The 20402-nt window shown below is 36.1% G+C and overlaps 2 protein-coding genes and 1 pseudogene across 2 annotated transcripts; 2 read left to right on the forward strand and 1 right to left on the reverse strand.

Annotated features, from left to right (window-relative positions):
• Nucleotides 1–565: 565 nt before the first annotated feature.
• Nucleotides 566–2796, forward strand: LOC116121995 (annotated as a pseudogene).
• A 3998-nt stretch (nt 2797–6794) lies between these two features.
• On the forward strand, nt 6795–9694 carry LOC116122029 (small nuclear ribonucleoprotein SmD1b). Its single transcript, XM_031407937.1, has 4 exons — nt 6795–6929; nt 7029–7105; nt 9141–9332; nt 9447–9694. The coding sequence occupies exons 1-4, from the start codon at nt 6916–6918 to the stop codon at nt 9512–9514; spliced, it is 351 nt and encodes a 116-aa protein (XP_031263797.1). The 5' UTR covers nt 6795–6915; the 3' UTR covers nt 9515–9694.
• Nucleotides 9695–11106: 1412 nt separating this feature from the next.
• On the reverse strand, nt 11107–16085 carry LOC116121996. Its single transcript, XM_031407902.1, has 3 exons — nt 15803–16085; nt 15169–15360; nt 11107–11330 (listed from the first exon to the last, which is right to left on the reverse strand). The coding sequence occupies exons 1-3, from the start codon at nt 16083–16085 to the stop codon at nt 11107–11109; spliced, it is 699 nt and encodes a 232-aa protein (XP_031263762.1).
• Nucleotides 16086–20402: the final 4317 nt, after the last annotated feature.

A 20402-nucleotide genomic window follows, 5' to 3' on the forward strand; every position in this document is an offset into this window, starting at 1 on the left:
TCTGGAGTTTCAATTGATTTGAAACTCCATTTCCATCTTGTTTTGATATCGTTGTGCAAGACATTGTTTATATTAATTTCACATCATTTGGCACCAGTCTCTAACTTTAAATTTGCTGGTCACTGGTTGGTTTGTGAAATTCTTCTCCTTGTGTGAAACTTAAGACTTCTCATCACATGACCACAGAAATGCCATGGCCAAACGCTCATGGAAATTCCAGTTTCACTTGCTCTTGCTCATTATTAGTTAAGCTTTTGCTTACTTGGTTTTGGTTTTGGTCGGTGGAAGTTTTGCTTCAATGGCCAGTTTACACGCACATTGACTAATCATTTGCGTCCATGGATAATCGAACCGGAATAACTGAGGTATCCGAGTCAGCTTGACTAATCCTCATAGAGACTATCCCCATTTCTACAAACAAACACCATGGCCCCCCAAAATAATCCATGGACAAGATATGTATCATTTGCAGCTTCTTTTGGTCACCCTTAACCGTTGGGTTACCCAAATTTTCTTTTATTAAAAAAAAAAAAAAAAAAAAAAAAAAATTCCTCTGGTACTGAAGATGAGTTTTGGCGCTAGATGGAATTTTTATGGAGCTAGAAATGTGGGGAGGATGGAAGATATGGTAATTTGATATTCATTTTTGTTACCAAGGTTTTTGATTGTGGTCAATGGAAGATTTATGTAAAATTGTATAGAACAATATGTAAAAATATTGTGTACTAAAGATATTTGTACAAATCTTGTGTTAAAGGATTTGGCTAAAGTTTTTATTTATTTGATATTAATTTAGATCTGTTCATCAACCTGGGCTAGGCTAAAAATTATAGTCATCATGCACACGATGATGCAACAAATATGCGGATGTCAATGCAAGTTAATTGGCAACAATATTGGATTTCTGAATTTTGCTCGACGAAACTAAAGAAAGAAATCAAACTTCTCCTGGATCCCATTTCATTCCATAATTATTTGTTTTTGGCCACTTTGTAATGATATTCATTGTATCGGCCATTTGACTAATTCGTAATTTGCAATTTGTTTATAGAAATTCTTGCCGGGATAGTACTCACTTGATTTGACATTTTGATGGCTCACAAAATCTATATATAACTATTTTGTCCAAAAAAAATAGAGCTATGTAAACCTCGTTAGTAAAGGATAATCAGAGTCAGAAGTGATTCTATGGTCGTTCAGGTGTGGCCACATGTGCTGACGCAAGTGGCATGACTCATCAGTGTAGCGGTGAATGTCAGTCGCAAGTGGCTGGAGATCACCCATGTGTCAAAAACCTACTTTAATCAAGGAAATCCCTCGGGCAAGTGATCAATGACGCAAAGAAATGATTTGTAGACACCTACCCACTTACAGCTTTCATAATCTTACCTTGAACTTTTCTACTATAAATAGAAGGCTTCTTCTTATTGGGGGATTAACTAATTTTCATGCTGAAATAGCTCTCACTCTCTAAATTGTAATTCAGCTCGCTAACGTAATCCGATCACTCTTTTATTAATACAATAGCAATGGACGTAGGATTCGCTTGCGAGCATCCGAACCACTTAAACATGTCTCTCACCCTTATTCTACTGAATATTTCGATATCACGGTGCCCTCTAAATCATTTTAACAGTTTACACGTGCAAGTAGTTTTATCGATAAGCAGCATCACCATAACCCTTCCATTTATATTAAGACATTTTAGTTAATGGATAAAGTTAAATTAATGACGTGATTAAGCTAAGAAAACTTCGTCCCTGTAAGCTAACATTATCCTTACGTAATTTTCTGTATGTTTTAAATAAACCCGATTAACATGTCCCAAGTCAAAACTGGATTGAGTTTAGTTGCCGTGATTGAATTGACTTCCTTTGACTGTCCAGCCATGGAGTGACACATAATCTGCAAATATTTAATAAATTAATCAAAACTATGCTCAACTACAACAACTATAAATAGATTGGGCTTCCCTCCATCTCTCCACGCAACAATCCGCAATGGCATCTCTTCTTCTCTTCATTCCTTCTCTTTTCATCTCTCATCTTCTTTTCATTTCTCCTTCATTTCCAGCAATCCTTCCGCCCAAAGCTCTCGTCCTCCCTGTCTCCAAAGACGCCTCACACTTCAATATCTCCCACCATTAAACAAAGAACCGGCTTGTCCCCATCAGTCTCGTGCTCGACCTCGGCGGCCAGTTTCTATGGGTTGATTGTGATCAAAATTATGTTCTTCAACCTACCGCCCCAGCACGGTGCGGCTCAGCCCAATGTCTTGTGCTAGTGCCAACGGCTGCGGCGATGCTTCTCCGCCCCCGGCCGGGTTGCAACAACAACACTTGCGGCGTCTCGCTGACAACACTGTGACTCGCACGCCACGGGTGGCGAAGTTGCTCAAGACGTTGTGTCCGTTCAATCCACGAACGGGTTCAATCCTGGAAGGAATGTTTCAGCGTCAAACTTTGTGTTTTCTTGTGCGCCACTTCTCTTTTGGAGGGTCTGGCCAGCGGCGTTGTCGGTATGGCCGGTCTCGAAGAACGAGAATTGCATTCCCTTCACAATTTGCTTCAACTTTCAGTTTCAGAGAAATTTGCCATCTGTCTTTCGTCTTCAAACGTGTAGTCTTCTTCGGAGAAAGTCCTACGTTTTCCTTCCCATGTCGATGCCCTCAGCCCTCAGCTTCACCACACTCTTCATCAACCCGTCAGCACGGCCTCCGCATTCACCCAAGCGAGCCCTCGGCTGAATATTTCATCGGCGTGAAATCATCCAAATCGCGACAATGTCATCCCGTTAAAACACAACTCTACTTTCCATAGACAGCCAAGGCGTCGGTGGAACAAAATATCAGCACAGTGAATCCTACACTGTGTTGGGACTCGATTTATAAGGCCTGACTGAGGCTTTCATCAATCAGTCCGCAGCGAGAAACATCACCAGGGCGGCTTCCTGCACGTTTGATGTGTGCTTTAGTTCAAGCAACATTCTGAGCACCCGCTGGGCCAAGCGTGCCGACCATTAATCTGGTGCTGGAGAGGAACGTGACGTGGAGCATTTTCGGAGCGATACTCATGGTGGAGGTGAACCAGAACGTCTATTGTCTTGGGTTCGTTGTATGCGGAAACAACCAGAGAACTTCGATTGTGATTGGAGGGCATCAGTTGGGAACATTCTTCTTCAGTTTTGTGTTTGGCAACATCGCGGCTGGGTTCAGTGCCTGCTCTTCGGCAGGCAACTACTTCGCCAACTTCAACTCCACTTCCGTTGCGTGATTAATGGTCCTCATCGTCAAGGTTATAATTAATCTTCAGAGTTTGAATAATGGACTGTAATTAATAATCAACTGGCTTTGATTGATTGAATTATTTGTATACATACACATGAGATGTAATATTCAGTGAGTAATTAAAAACAAAATCAAATTAATTAATTCCCTTCAGGACATTTTATATTCTCTTTAAATTGATAAACAAAATTTTGCGAATAAGTGGGGAAGAAAACGTAACTGGGCCGCATGATCGAATATTTATATATTGAAAATCAACTATGTCTAGCTATAAAAACATTGAATGAGAAAGGTTTATAGTATATTTTGTTAATGGAGTTTCTTCTTCCTTTTTTTTTTTTTTTTTTTTTTTTTTTTTTAATAGGAGGTATTTGAACTAGTTTTGTTCGCATCTCAGTTAGTATTCCAGAGCCTAAAGTTAATGTCAGGTAAGTCTCCGGTGACTACTTCTTATTAATAGTAGATAAGAATTTAATTAATAACCTCTGAGTAATAAAGTTAAGAGTTCTAAGTAAATTGTCAAACTACTTACAGTGCGTAGTTAATGGAGTTTTCTTTATGTGATTCATGAATCACTTGTATTATAATTCTTTTGCGTTAACTTAAGCATTGACTTCTTCTCAATTCTTGTATTAATTAACAGAGTTGAGTTTAACATTAATAAACAAATCATTTTTACGTTCTCCACACGAACTTGAAGTTGACATAATTTCAGGGAAATAAAGAAGTAATATTAAACTGGCCTTGATCCACCAAGATAAAGCTACAACCCAGTCGCTTCTTAAAGCTAGCAAAGCTTCTCGGAATATTGTTAAATTTTCATAGCTTTGTAGGATCTTAATTGAATAGATCAGAGAGATCAGATAGGGATATATATTGACGTTGGCCCTCCAACTCTTAAAGAGTGCTGAAATTTTTTTATAAAAAAACTGTGTATGAATGTGGGTTTTGCGAGAATGAGAGAAAACATGTATGTCAATACTAAGAATATCTAAACCCTAGTTTGATTTTGGTAATACGACGCCAGCATGGCATTTATATGACCATATACCAATACCTTTACGATATTGGGATATTAGTTTCTCAACGCAATTTTTGCGTCCAAATAAATCATATTTCCTATAGTGTCTATTATTCAAGATTTGAGTAGACTAGGGTTTTTTTCTCATGCAATCATTTGAGAACAAATCGTCGTAAATTTCTTAAACGTTATGTTGTGTGTGATTTTTCCACTAAGCTTAGGCTACTGCGAGGATATAGCTCGACCCAAGATCAATCCGACTCCACCGATTGTCCAACCCAACATAAGCTCGTCAACACATAGCTCGATTCAGCATAAGTTAGTCACGAACAACCTGAATAATTATTCAATCAATTCCCATATAGCTTCAGATCCCAGATATTACAGGAATGACTAAATCAACATCAATCTCTGCGCAATCACAGTGCCCAATCACAAAAATATTAGAATTATAGTTTAGATCAATTGTAATCCCTTTATTTTTGCTATTTCCCTTGTACAAACCTTGTATATATATAAACCCCCTCAAATAATGAAAAAGGGGTTACGACATTCACACATAATTCTCATTGTAAGCTCTCACATCAAATACAAAACACAATGGACGTAGGTTCAAGAGTTTACCTTGCCGAACCACTTTAAAATACTCTCATTGTCATTTACTTTATTGCATTCAATATTTGTCTATTGCTGATTATCCGTAATCACACACACATCTATTCTGATCCCATCAAAGTCGATCAGAATTCTCTAGTTAGTGCAGATTTTTGTATCAACACGTTGCTATGGGAGTCCTTCGTTAATTTACATGGTTTCATTGAAAGCAAGATTAGCATTTGAGAGTCATCTACAAATATCTGTTGGGAGATTACTGGAACTCAATCAAGTGAATTCATCAAGTTCAAGTCCTTTATTTATTTGCTTATTCCAGCAATTTTATTATCATTGATGGGAGTGATTTGTAATGTTATGGTGCCTGCTAATTTATTGTAGTTAATTAATTAAATTACGAGTGGAGAAAATTTTGCATTTGACAAAAGTACATCAATTAAATAAGTGAGAAATATGGTTAGGCCCTTGGGTTATGATTTTCACGGGCTTACTAGTTACAAATACTGGTGTAGCCCAAATATCAACAGGATACCGCAGTTATCAAAGTACATACAAACTTTAAAATGCCAATATGTCTCATTTAAAGTGCAATGTTCTGAAACCCGACCCAGGGTACCATCCGAATTCTAGGTTGACCGGTCCATGTTAAACTTATGGTCTAACCGGTGATCCAAAAATTTGAAATCTTACAAAAACACCAAACAGTCCCTATAGGTTTGAAATCTTGTAAACACACCCCTACAATAGTTAAGTTTTTTATTTTTCCGACCACATTCTAGATGATTCCAGAGTCCAAAATTCAATCCAACACCACCCCTTAAACCACCGGTCTCTACTCTACTAAACCTCATCAACTCCAGCACTTGATAATCATTCGTTCGCCGATTATCAAATTAGGGGTTTGGGAAGCAATTGAAAATAGTAAACCAGACTAGAGAGAGTGCCAGTCCCTAGTTCGACTGGCCAGTCTAGTTCAGTTTTCATAACATTGCTAAAATGCTTCAATAAATCCCTTTTTTTTTTCTTGTGTTTGAGTTCACTCTAGTTCACAAATAGTCAATATTAGCAGGCGAGCTCATCTTCTGTATACTTGTCCAAAATTTAAACTTCATATTACGATAATTAAAACGTCTAAACTTCATATGGTTGCATCCATTAATAATTTAAAAGATGACCAACCAACCTTGCTTGATTACAGCTTTTGAATTGTGTGTAGTCGCCCATGAGAGGGGGTTTTACTATATTATGATAATCAAAATGTTTAAATTGAAACATAAATTAAGAAATGACATTCGATTGATTATCAAAATGTCTAAAGTTAAGACATATACAGATTGAGAAATGACATGTGGCTTCATCCATTCATTAATTTAATTGAAAGGAGACCTACTTTGTTCAATTATAGCTCTTAAACTATGTGTAGATACCAATGTTTTTATACCCTGGACTGACTTTGACCCGGTCAAAAGGCCGGTCCATGGGTTGGGTGGTCCGATTGGTCCAACCGGTGGCTAGGACCGATGACATGTAATTCATCAATTGATTAATTTAAATAAAAAATGACCGATTTTATTGAGTTATAGCTCTTGAATTGTGTATAAATATCCACAAAAAAAATACATTTATAAAGCCAGTCTCTTCGGTAAAATCCACGTGCTTGACGGGGTGAATATTATCACTTAAGAACTTTGGTATATATTTAGAGTTTTTTTAACTGAAAAAAATGCAAATGTTAGTATATTACACTAAATAATTTGTGTAAATCAAGACAATTTTTTAATTAATTATATTTTTGGTGCCACTTTGGTCTTATGCCAAAGTAACGGGTATCCAAATAAATATTCTATTCTCAATACGACGTCGTTTCGTCCAAGTCAAAATAGCTCATTACACGCTCGAGCCCTAAATCAGATCATTGAGTGCAGCGGTTCCCGCTTCTTAGAGTAGTAGTCTTCGCATTTGCTTCTAAGCCCTAGCTTCCGTCTTACTTAGCCAGAATGAAGCTCGTCAGGTCGGTTACGACAACTTAACTTCCTCTTTGTGTTGCTAGTTATGTGTTTTTTAGTTTATTGATCTTGTTGTCTGTCATTTTTTATGTGAAATTTCTCAGGTTTTTGATGAAGCTGAACAATGAGACCGTTTCGATTGAGCTTAAGAACGGAACCATTGTTCACGGAACCATCACAGGTTGCTTACTTTCTCTTTCACTTTTTGCTTCGTTTCTTTTCAGAAGTTTTATGTATCTAGGGTTTTGTTAAACCCTAGGGTTTTATCTTGTTTAATTGTTCCTTTCTTTTCTGTAGACGTTCTTATGATTTTTTTCGGTTAAATTTTCTAGTTGAGCTTAATTTCTGAGGGGTGTTGGGACTGAATAGTTTCTAGTTTGAGGAAAATGTAGAGATAATTTGGGTAGGATTTTGGCTTATTTTGTAGTAATATAAATTCAGTTGTTATGCCTTGTTTTTTTGTGACAATAAATAATTTCTAAAGTTTTATGTGTGAGATTGGCATGGGTTCTTAGCTTTGAATCCTGCTATGAAACCACAATAAATAATTGTTTTGTCAGGAGATGCAGAAAAATTATGGACAATTCAATTAGTGATACCATGTAATCATTCCTTTTTGAGAACTTGTGTGTATAGTTTTGCTTGAAAAGTAATTGGTTCTGGATATTAGTCGGGTTATGATTGTTTCATCAAATTTTTTACTCTTATCTTATATGTTACCCAAAATAAATTGAATTGGGACCTATTCGTTAGATTTTTTTTTTTTTTTTTTCGAATTTGTTATAGTTTATGTTTTGATTTGGTATGTGACAGAGGATGCTTTACTGTATTTTTCATTTTACTATTATTAAGAATGCCTATGGGTGGTCAACTGCCCATCATTGATTTCTTTTCTTATTAATTGTTCTCATATAAGCATTACTTGCATCATTGTAAACCAGGGCTGGGTAGTATAAGATTTTATTGACTCCAAAATATGATGACAAGATGGTGGAGTTTGAGTTTTGATTGTTCTCCAAACAGCATGCATGATTTTTCATACATTTACTGATTATTGGAGATGAATGTACTTCATTTGCTGTTACTATGCAAAACCATTGGCCATACATATTGGAAAGCACTAACTGATCTATGAATCTTTTATAAGTTTTATAGGATATGGTTATTCTTTTTCTCTCTATTTGTGCTCTTTAAGTTTCCTATATAGATTAGGATTGGCTTTCCCATCTTAGGGCATGGTTTTGTGCATTTTAAGGTTTTCATAATAGAGGTGTATATCTCTTTGGATAAATATAACCTTTATCTGGCTCTTGTGTGATTAGAATGATAGATTTTTTGCCTTTCTGTTATAAAGAGTTTAAGATTTTTCTTTTGTTTATCTAAAGTTAGGACTGGTTGTAGGAAATCTGGGGTTTTATGCCTTAACACATTGTCTTGAGAGTTTATGGTTATTTTCCTTTGTTTGTGGGTTGAATGATGGGGCAACCCTTGATTCACATGTGGAAGAAACTCGTTGTAAGATTGACCTCCATCAGAGTCATGAATTCCTGATGGTTTCTTTAGCTGATGAATCAAGGTTTAAAGTAATAATGACCTTTAAAGCATAAACATTCCAATCCTGAGATTTTCGTGTTTTTGTTTGTTGAGCTCACTCAATAGGTTCTGTATTACTGGGGGAACCTGTTTTCCAATTGTTCCTGCCCTGTAGAAAATTGTACACAGTTAGCGTTTTTCTAAGGGCTGGCTCCTCTCCCTGTCTGTCTTTCTGTCGGTTTCTCCTATGTCACATCTGCTGTTGCGTACACATGGATGCCCCCAGTTGCATAGGAACACCCACAGACTTTCTTGCACTTTGCTTATCTTACTCCAACGCCATTTATCAACAACATGCTCCAACCATTTTGGTTAATGTGCCATTTTTCTTTCTATCTGGGGTGGGGGCATGGCAATGGCGTTGGGGTGCTATTGGGTGGTACTTTTGCTTGTCATGAGAGTGATTGTTTTATTTCATTATAGTATATTATTATCATCTGAATTTTCTTCGTATTTCTCCAAGGCATGCTGTGTTGATGTTACCTCAGCTTAGTATTCAGGTTGATATAATAATCGAAGTAACCCTAGCAGTGTATATTATTCCTAATTGAATTACTATTTACGTTTTACAAATTTGTGAAGATGCAAATATTTTGACAGTTCAATTTGCTGGTTTATTATAGGTGTGGATATCAGTATGAACACACATTTGAAAACAGTGAAACTTACGCTGAAGGGGAAAAATCCAGTAACTTTGGACCACCTTAGTGTGAGGGGTAACAACATTCGTTATTATATTCTTCCTGACAGTTTGAATCTTGAAACATTGCTGGTTGAAGAGACGCCTAGGGTCAAGCCCAAGAAGCCAACTGCCGGTATGATCATTTCTCTTATTAAACCATGTTTATGTTATTAAATTGTATCCAGTTTAGGATTTTGTCTCATGAATACGAAGGATATTAATCATTCTAATCCTCATCAAACTCCAGGGAGGCCTGTTGGGGGACGTGGTCGGGGCCGTGGACGTGGTCGCGGACGTGCTCGTGGTGGCCGTTAAATATGTTGCACCAATTCCAATTTTTTGCAGCACCTGGTTATGTAAACATCTAAGTTGTAGTAGAGTATGTTGGTGATCTCAAGGACAAAAAAAGAGTTGTATTGTTATCTAATTTTCTATTTCACTTATTACCCAGGGAAGTTTGATTGTGAATTCTGAGTTTCACTCCGGTGTTTTGATTCCGATTCCTTATAACGCTACTAAAATAGATATTAAGAGAGAGAGAGAGAGAGAGAGAGAGAGAGAGAGAGCGGCCATCAGTTAGTATTTGCTTAATTCCATGGCATTTAGCAATATTTCTGAAAATTGATTTATAGCGATTAACAGTTCTTATAGTCCCAATGATAAAATTTTTGTTATCATATTTAATTTAAATGTTAATTTTTCATAATTACAGTAATGCATATAGTTATAATGATAGGATCAAATTAATTTATTATTGGATTATAATTTAATAAAAGTGTAAGTATAAAAATTATTATTTTGATTTTTGATTTTATAATTCATGTTTTAGTAGTATTAATTAGGAATTTAATTTATTGTTTTAGTAGTATTAAATTTTTTTATTAATTTTTAATATTACTTGATTTTTTATTTTTTATTTCATGTTTTAAATAATAAAAGCCGAGTAAAAAGGAGTATTTTTTAGGAGGAAATTTGTATATTTCTTCTCTTCATCAGAAAGCTATACATGTCAGCGTAAAATCAGGAACTAATTTGCCTACTTGTTGGAAATAATTAACCTATGTTACAGCAACTAATTAGCCTAATAATAGTAAATAATAATTCTAATTTACAGCAACTAATTATTTTAATTACAAGAAATAATTAGCCTAATTTACATAAACTAATTAGCCTTATTTAAATAAACAAATCTTCTATCATTCAACACTCTCTCCAAGCTAGCTTGAAAATATCTTCCATTGCTAGCTTGCTAGTAAAGTAGTCAAATTGTTGCTTTTGAAATCCCTCTGTAAGTATATCAGCAATTTGTTCGGTGGTTGGAACATATGGCATGCAAATCATTCCATTATCGATCTTTTCTTTGATGAAGTGTTTATCCACTTCCGCATGCTTCGTTCTATCATAAAGAACTGGATTATGAGCAATTGAGATTGTTGCGTTATTGTCGCAGTATACCTTCATGGGTGAGGAGTAAGGAATCGTCGAGTCTTCTAAAAGTCTTTTAATCCACAACCCTTCACAAATCCCTTGAGCAATTGATCTGAATTCCGCTTCTGCACTACTCCTAGCCACAATATTTTGTTTTTTGCTTTGCCAAGTAACTAGGTTTCTCCAACAAAGGCGCGGTAATCGGAAGTTGGTCTTTTAACAGTTATACTCCCGGCCCAATCTACATTAGTGTAGACTTCAATATGTAGATGTCCACGTTTCTTGAACAACAGACCCTTTTCCAGCAGTCCCTTTCAAGTATCTCAAGATTCTATACACAGCATCAAAGTGTTCCGGACCAGGTGAATGCATAAATTAAATAACCATGCTATATCTAGACGTGTATGGGCCAAATAAATCAGTCTTCCAACAAGTCTTTATTACTGCCCCCGATTCACCACTTATTCAGTTTTGGCACGTTATAGTTTCATGTTGGTTTCAATTGGTGTTTTAGCTGCTTTGCTTCCAAGCAAACTTGTTTCAACAAGTAAGTCAAGTACATACTTGCGTTGATTAACAAATATTCCTTCCTTAGACGTAGCAAACTCCATCCCAAGGAAATATTTCAATGTACCCAAGTCCTTGATTTCAAAATCATTAGCAAGTTTCATTTTAAGTCGTTCCAGCTCAACATTGTCATCACCTGTCAAGATTATATCATCTACTTATACAATCAAGATAACGATTTTACCTTCTCTTAAATGTTTATTAAACATAGTATGATTTGCTTGACTTTGACAGTAACCATAACTTCTTACAATCTTCCCAAAGCGTTCAAACCATGCTCTAGGGGATTGTTTGAACCCTTATAACGACTTTTTCAATCTACAAACTTTATCTTTACTAAACTTTTCGTAAATCGAGGTGCTAGGTTCATAAAAACGTCCTCTTCCAAGTCTATTTAGAAAAACATTTTTTACATCCAACTGATGTAACGGCCAGTTGGAATTCATTGCTGAAGATAATAAAACCCAGATTGAGCTTATTTTGGCTACTGGAGCAAATATTTCCTGATAGTCAATCCTGTATGTCTGTGTGAACCCTTTAGCCACAAGTCTTGTCTTGTGCCTTTCTATGTTTCCACTAGCTTTACACTTTATTGTAAACACCCATTTGCATCCTACTGTCTTTTTATCCCTTGGCAAGTCAACTACCTCTAGAGCGTCATTCTTTCTAAGAGCATTCATTTATTCCATAACTATTAACTTCCAATTTGGATCATCTAGAGCTTCTTGAATATTCCTTGGAACAAACAAGTGAGACATCTTAGAGGTAAAAGCTCTATGGTAATTAGAAAGTTTCAAGTAAGATAAATATTTGGCAATAGGATGACTACTACATGAACGGACTCCTTTCGTAACAACGATAGGAATATCAAGATCTATGGGCTCATTATTCGAAGGTTTAATAGAAGCAAGAATAGGAACATGAACAATTGGAATGTTCTCAGGACCATCTCTCGTAGATTTTGGTTGCTCTTGTGTTGGGCTGATAGACAGGTCTTTACCCTTCGTATGAGTCCTCTTTCTAATACAAACTTGAAGCTCAATATTCAGATCGTCTTGGTCCTTTTGTAGTATATCTCCCCCTATTGGTGATACATTAATACTTGGCAATGGTTGACTAGTATCTTGAACAATTTTTTTTTCTAGGGTTGTGTTGTAGAAAGAACAAGATTGTTCAGAATTATGTTAGGTAACGAAACATGCATGTCCCAGAAATTGTCTCCTTTTTTCTTTTCCTCCCCTGAAGATAATTTGGTCAAAGTAAGGTTGGTTTTCCAAAAAAAGAAACATCCATACTAACATGGATTTTCTTGGTTTGAGGGTATAACACTTGTATCCTTTGGAGCATAACCGACGAAACACATTTTTCAGCTCTAGGATCAAGTTTGGATCAGAATTTGCTAGGTATGTGAACATACACTATGCAACCGAAAGCTTTTATTGGCAAATCAGATTGTATTCTTGTTTCAAGAAAAGTTTTTTTTTTTGAGGCAATCTAAGGGTGTGATAAATTTCAAAACTCGGGTAGGCATCCTATTGATCAAGTAGGAGGCCGTTAAAACGGCCTCCCATAAATACTTTGGAACAGTCATGGAAAACATTATGGCACGAGCCACTTCAAGTAAATGTTTGTTTTTTCTTTCCGCAGTCCCATTTTGTTGAGGGGTTTCACGATATGTAGATTGAGGTTGAATCCCCTTTTCTTTCAAAAAATTCCCTAGATACTCATTAAATTACTATGTTCCATTATCAGAGTGAAAAATAATTATTTTTGTTTGAAATTGGTTTTTGACCATTTTGTAAAACTCTTTGAACAATTTGTCCACTTCAGATTTTTTGTTAATCAAATAAACCCAACATAATCTGGTATGATAATCTATAAAGGTTACAAACCATTTTTTTCTAGACACAATAGTGACCTTAGAAGGGCCCCATACATCACTATGAATTAAATAAAATGGTTTTGAAGCACAATAGGGTTTTGAGGAATAAGTAGGACGATGACTTTTTGATAAATGACAGCTTTCACCTTGAAAAGACGAACAATCCAAATTTTTAAACAAACCAGGAAATAAATGTCTAAGATAGGGAAACTAGGATGTCCTAGTCTAAGATGTTCATGAGCAAAAATTGAACTCATACTACTAAAACCTCGAGCTTTTTTATTATTAAAGGAGTTGTCACCAATGTAGTAAAGACCATCTATCATCCTAGCACTGCCAATCATCATCCCCGAGCTTTGGGCCTAAAATTCACAGTGAGAATTAGAGAAAATAAAACAACAGTTAGAATCTTTGGACAATTTACTCACGGAAAAAAGATTATAGGCAAGTTTAGGAACATGGAGAGCGGATTTAAGATCTTTATTCTCATAAATCTTTATTAGGCCTTTCCTTGCAATAGGTGAAAAACTACCATCTACAATTTTGATTTTTTCATTACCAAGGCAAGGTGAATAATTTGTAAACAGATGAGAAAAACTAGTCATATGACCGAATGCTCCTAAATCACTAAACCAAGGAGCAAAATTTGAACAACAAGATAGAGCAAGAGGATCACTACCTGTTTGAGCCAAGGAAACACACTCACAGACCACCACCCAGATCACTCTGAAATCCAATGGTCACTAGCCCAGAATTTCCAATCACACAAGAACAATTTTAACACTTCACACAATTGAAAACACAAGCAATGTTGAGTAATCTCAATATCTATATTTAATAACAACTCTGTGACATTCTTATTCGAATAACAAAGCATCCACAACTAAAATTAAACATAATCAAAATGTAAGCATAAACCAGCTCATCTAAGATGAGTCTACATACAATAAAGAAACCCGCTGGACTTCGAGGGCTAACACCTCCCCAACCCCTTTTCCTTTTACAAAATCGATGATGATGAAAGATCCTTCCCATTGTCTTTTATTCTTCGTACTCTTTTACTATAACTGAATTCAGCTCCCCAACAAATCAACATTTGCCACTTGTCACTGTCCTATAAACCCAATACCACCCACCATCACGCATATAACCTGACCTTAGTCCCTCATCCCTCTTTTTACACCTTCATTCCTTATACTAAGCTTTATTCTCATAAATCTTTATTAGGCCTTTCGTTGAAATAGGTGAAAAACTAACATCTATAATTTTGATTTTTTCATTACCAAGGCAAGGTGAATAATTTGTAAACAGATAAGAAAAACTAGTCATATGACCGAATGCTCCTAAATCACTAAACCAAGGAGCCGAATTTGAACAACAAGATAGAGCAAGAGGATCACTACCTATTTGAGCCAAGGAAACACACTCACAGACCACCACCTAGATCACTCTGAACTCCAATGGTCACTAGCCCAGAATTTCCAGTCACACAAGAACAATTTCAACACTTCACACAATTGAAAACACAAGCAATGCTGAGTAATCTCAATATCTATATTTAATAACAACTCTGTGACATTCCTATTGGAATAATAAACCATCCACAACTAAAATTAAACATACTCAAAAGGTAAGCATAAACCAACTCATCTAAGATGAGTCTGCATACAATAAAGAAACCCGTTGGACTTCGAGGGCTAGCACCTCTCCAACCTCTTTTCCTTTTACAAAATTGATGATGATGAAAGATCATTCCCATTGCCTTTTATTCTTCGTACTCTCTTACTATAACTGAATTCAGCTCCCCAACAAATCAGCATTTGTCACTTGTCACTCTCCTATAAAGCCAATACCACCCATCATCATGCATATAACCTGACCTTAGTCCCTCATCCCCTTTTTTACACTTTTATTTTTCCTCCCATATACTAAAGTGTTGTTGGTCTCATCATTTACGAACCCCACCCCCCCAAGATAGCCACTTTGTCCTCAAGGTGAAAGGATGGAAACTGCAGCTGGATGCTGGAGAACTCTTCTCAAGTATTTTCAAAATCTGATAGTCCTTTCCATTTGATCTGGACCTCCAAAGTACCATTCAACAACTTTCTTTTCTTTAACACAACTTCTGGTTCAATAGCTAAAATCAAGTCCTCATCCAAGGCAGTTGGAAGCGATTGGACATTCGAGGGTGGGAAAGTAGTCTTCTTAAGTTGAGACACATGAAAGACGAGAATCCAGGCTGTGGAGGGTAGCTGCAGGAGATAAGCAACTAACCCAATTTTTCCTGTAATCAAAAAAGGCCATAGAACCATGGACTCAATTTCTCATTGTAACGACGAGCCAAGGAACGAAAGCGGTAAGTGTATAGCTTGAGATAAACTGAATTTCCCACTTCAAAGTTAATTTCTCTCTGTTTGGTGTCTGCAAAGTGCTTCATTTGATTTTGAGCTCTGACCAAATTCTCTTTTAGTTCTTAAAGGATAGTGTTTCGGTCATGCAACTGCTAGTTTACTTGCTCAATTGTGGAGGAATGTTTAGAATGTTTCAGGATGACCGGGGGTCTTAGCCATAAAGTACTTTGAAGGGTGTCATGCCAATTGAGCTGCTGAACGTAGTATTAAACCAAAACTCTGCCCAAGGAATCTATTTGGGCCACTGTTGGGGTGGAGTACTAATAAAGCAACGGAGGTATGTTTCCAAACAGCAGTTTACTACTTCTGATTGACCGTCTGTTTGAGGGTGATAGGCTGAACTCATTCGAAGTTGTGTTCCAGACTGCTTGAATATCTCACCCAAAAAATGACTAATAAACACTCGATCTCGATCTGAGACAATCGAATGAGGAAACCCATGTAACCGGGCAATCTCTTTAATGAATAAGCTTGCGACATCCCTAGCTGTATACGAATGCTTCAAGGTGAGGAAATGACTATACTTGGTCAAACGGTCCACAACCACCAGAATTGTATCAACCTGAAAGGCCCTTGGTAAGCCCATGATGAAATCCATCGATATGTCTTCCCACACTTGATTTGGAATGGGTAACAGTTGCAAAAGCCAAGTCGGACTCAAAACCTGATATTTACTCTTTTGGCAAACCTCACATGCCTCTACAAATGTGTGGATATCTTTCTTCATTCCTCCCAATACACTACATTGGCCAGACGTTTGTAAGTGCGAAAAAAACCTAAATGTCCTCCAATGGGAGATGAGTGAAACTCTTGTGATAAGGTTTGAATATGAGCCCCCGTGCGTGGCACGACCAACCTGTCATGGTACATCAATTGGTTCCCCATCAGTTTATAAGGCAGTCATCTAGTTGGGTGAATAAGCAGCTCTTGAACTATTTTCCCGAACTTGGCATTCTGGTGGACCGCATTTTCCAGATCCTCTATGCCTGCAAAACAGCCCATTGATAAAGCATTAAGTTTCGCAACCTTAAGCCTTCTAGAAAGTGCGTCAACCACCTTATTCTCCTGACTAGATTTATATTGAATGTCAAAGTGGAGCCTCATCAGTTTCATCACCCACTTTTGTTGGTCCTCACTCAACAGTCTTTGTTCATTTAGGAAGTGTAAACTCCTCTGGTCCGTTTTTATCACAAAATGTCTGCATAATAAATTGTGCCGCCATTTCTGGATTGCCATAACCATGACCATAAGCTCCCTCTTATAGACTTACTTAAGTATGGATTGTAACGACAACCCTTTACTCAAGAATGCCAATGGCCTACCTTCTTGCATCAGAACAGCCCCTAAACCATGTCCTGATGCATCTATCTCAATCACGAATTCCTTGGAAAAATCTGGCATAGCTAAAACTGGTACTAAAGTCATGATCTGCTTCAATTCTTCGAATGCCCTCTGTGAATCATTGTTCCATTTAAATGCGTCTTTCTTTAATAGTGTAGTTAGAGAAGTCACAATTTTTTCATACCCACTGACATACCGCCAATAATACCTTGTCAAGCCAAGGAATCCCCGGAGAGCTCTTAAATCTTTTGGAACTGGCCACTGAAGAATACTGTCAATTTTGGAAGAGTCAGCTACTATTCCTTCCAATGATATAATCTGCCCTAGATACTCGTAAACCTGGCAAAACGGGTGGGTAAGCTGGGTACTTGTCGGGTTATCACGGGTACCGGTCAAATGGGTACGGGTCCAATACGGGTCGAAGTATACGGGTCCAAAATATTGGACCTGTACCCTGTCCTATATGGGTATGAGTGGACCTGTGGGTACCAGTTTTTCTCTCTCTAGGTTTTAATTTTTACAGTTTCACCCCTAACAATTTTCAATTATGATAGTTACACCCCTAGAATTCCTACAGTTTTAATTTTTTACATTTACACCCCCTAAATCAACTACTCTAAATTCAATTCAATTTAGAATATAAACAAATAGGAACCAAAATAAAAAATAACACATAAACAAACAATAACATATAATACAAAACTACAAATACCAACCAAAATAAACAAATACATAATCAATAATACACAATTACACATAAACAAACAAAATAAGTCAATAAACTATAAATACCAACTAAAATAAACAAATACATAATTCAATATTCAACAAAAAACATTCTTAGGGCAACAAATGTTCATCCCACAGTGGGGGTGATAGAGTCTCTTGATTCTACAGTCCCGAGATTAGTTAATGGCACATCAAGATCATCATCCAAATCATCTACAAAACAATGATCAACTACAGATATTAATAAATGTAAATAATAAGATATATGAAATATTATGTTAACATGTTACCTATAAACTCATATCCATATAGCCAAGTTCGACTGCATATCAAAGATTCTGCATTTTTTGGTCAAAAAGAGCTTCGATATTTGTTGAGCACTTTACTGCTAATACTAAAAGCAGAATTCGAGGCAACGAATGTTATTAGTATAGCCATGATATCACGAGCCATCATGGCAAGTACCAGATAACGATCACTATTGTTCTTCTAATGATCGAGGATATCCAAATTCTAATATTTGACGCGATCAAACCTCATCTCTTCCAAATAAAGATCTAATTCAAATTTCTTAGAGGAAATGAAAACACTCTCATAGTTGTCAAAATCCCGCATCATTTAAACAGTAAAGTGTCAAAAGTTAAAATTAAACAATAAACAATACTTTATTTATCATAAGAATATAAAAACTAAAAAGTATAGTGACTTACAGAAGAATGATATGCACGCCTACTAGAAGTAGAACCATTCGCAGGAGAAACAATTGAAGGTGAGGTAGGAACTTCTTTAGAACATTTAGCCTTGTAAGCTTGAAAAAGCTTTTGCAAGTCATTCCTAACAACCTCCAACTTCCGTGTGGCAGTAGTTGAATCATAAACTTTGTTGAAAGCATACTCCACAAACTGAAACTTGAGACGTGGGTCAAGAATAGTTGCAATCGTCAACACAAAACTATAAGAATCCCAATATTTTATAAATTTTGGGATCATTTGTTCCGCCATGCTCCTAACAACTTCATCCTCACTCATCCTCTCTTGAATTAAACACAATTGAATTTTCCACACACATTTCAGGTACAAGTTTGTTGTAGGATATTTAGAACCCGAGAATAAAGTCATAATATCATAAAATGGTTCCAAGAACTTGCACATCCTCGCCCCCTATCCCATTCGTCATCTGATGGACAAAATTTATAATTGAGATCTATTGTTGATAAAGCCACAAACACAGGATGAAATATTAACGTTGTTTCAAGCATTAAAAATGTCGAATTCCATTTAATGGAAACATCCAATCTCAACCCCATTGAGCTTTTCACTTCCATTTGTACAACAAGTTCTCCAAACTTGATTCTCCTAGCCTCAGTTGTTTTAATATATTTCACACTATCTCGAATCTTATTTAAAGCGACACTAGTAGTTTTTAACCTTTCTTGAATAATAAGATTCAAGATATGTGCAGAACATCGCACATGGAAAAATTCACCTCTACACAACAAAGCATTTTGCACACAAAGCTGGTTTCTCAAGATATCCTTCATCCTATCATTACTACTTGCATTATCCAAAGTAATTGAGAAAACTTTCTTTTCAATTCCCCACTCTTGCAAGAAATTCATAATATTATCTACCAAAACAACCCTTGAGTGTGGAGGAGGAATATGGCAAAAGTTCAGTATTTTACTTTGTAACTCCAAATCCTCATCTATATAATGAGTTGTTAAAGAAATATATCCCTCAGTTGTACCAGAAGTCCAAACATCAGAAGTTAAGCATATTCTACTAGTAAGCCTCCTTAATTCAAGCTTAGTTTTTTTCTTCATCCTTTCATATATTTTTAAACAATCTGCCTTAGCGGTGTTCCTAGAATAATGCATAAGCTCCTTCCACACATACGAAAAGACTCTCCTAGTTCCTTGATTCTCCACATATGAATATGGATAGTTATGTTGAATAATTGATAAGGCCATATATTCACAATAAGTATCTTGACTAATCTTTATACTTTACAATCTATGATCATGATCAATCAATAATTGCCCTATATCATGGTTGGCACGTTTTGGACAATTTCCCATATGACGCTTCAAATTTTTAGTCCCATGTGTGGCACTACTATATGCATAAGATTTATTGCATGCCTTACACCTAACCCTCTTATTCTTATTCTCATCAATATATGTCTCAAAATAATTCCAAACTTCTGATGTTTTATGTTTATTTCTGGAACTAGTTGTAGGAATACTATAATTAGAAGGAGGTGGCATTACCCTAGAAGCATAGTCACTTGTTCTCACGTTAACCATATCCGTATCTATAGTTTCAGAATCCGCTATGTCAATGCTTGAGACTACAAAATATATATATATTAGATTGATAGGGTGATGTTGCAATAATATTAATATATTAGGTCTCTCACACACACTCAAAGGATAATATAATAAAACAAAGAAACAAACATAAAAGACACCATAACCAAAATAAAATTATCAAACCCTTTCAAGTTATGTGAGAAAAACAATGCATAAACAATGAGATAAGTTATTTAGTTCAATTGAACTATTATGTAGCGGTGGGTTCAAAACTAAGGCAACATGCTCCACTTTCAAGTTTAATGAACTTGACCTACTGTTCATAAACACTAGTTTGTTCGCTGAAACAGGTAGTGGTATACACATTGGAATCCAACATGAGATGCGACTGTTTGACTATATATATAATAAAGTAGAGTCCTCCAAAACCTGGGCGGCAAAGATAAATTTTTGATACTTTTTCCCTCGGAAGTATTTGTTTTAATAAGTGACCAATTGAATCCATACCAGAAATTTGTAACAAGAGTATCAAAA

This window comes from Pistacia vera, unplaced genomic scaffold (genome assembly GCF_008641045.1).
Source record: "Pistacia vera cultivar Batoury unplaced genomic scaffold, PisVer_v2 Contig130, whole genome shotgun sequence".
NCBI lineage: Eukaryota > Viridiplantae > Streptophyta > Magnoliopsida > Sapindales > Anacardiaceae > Pistacia > Pistacia vera.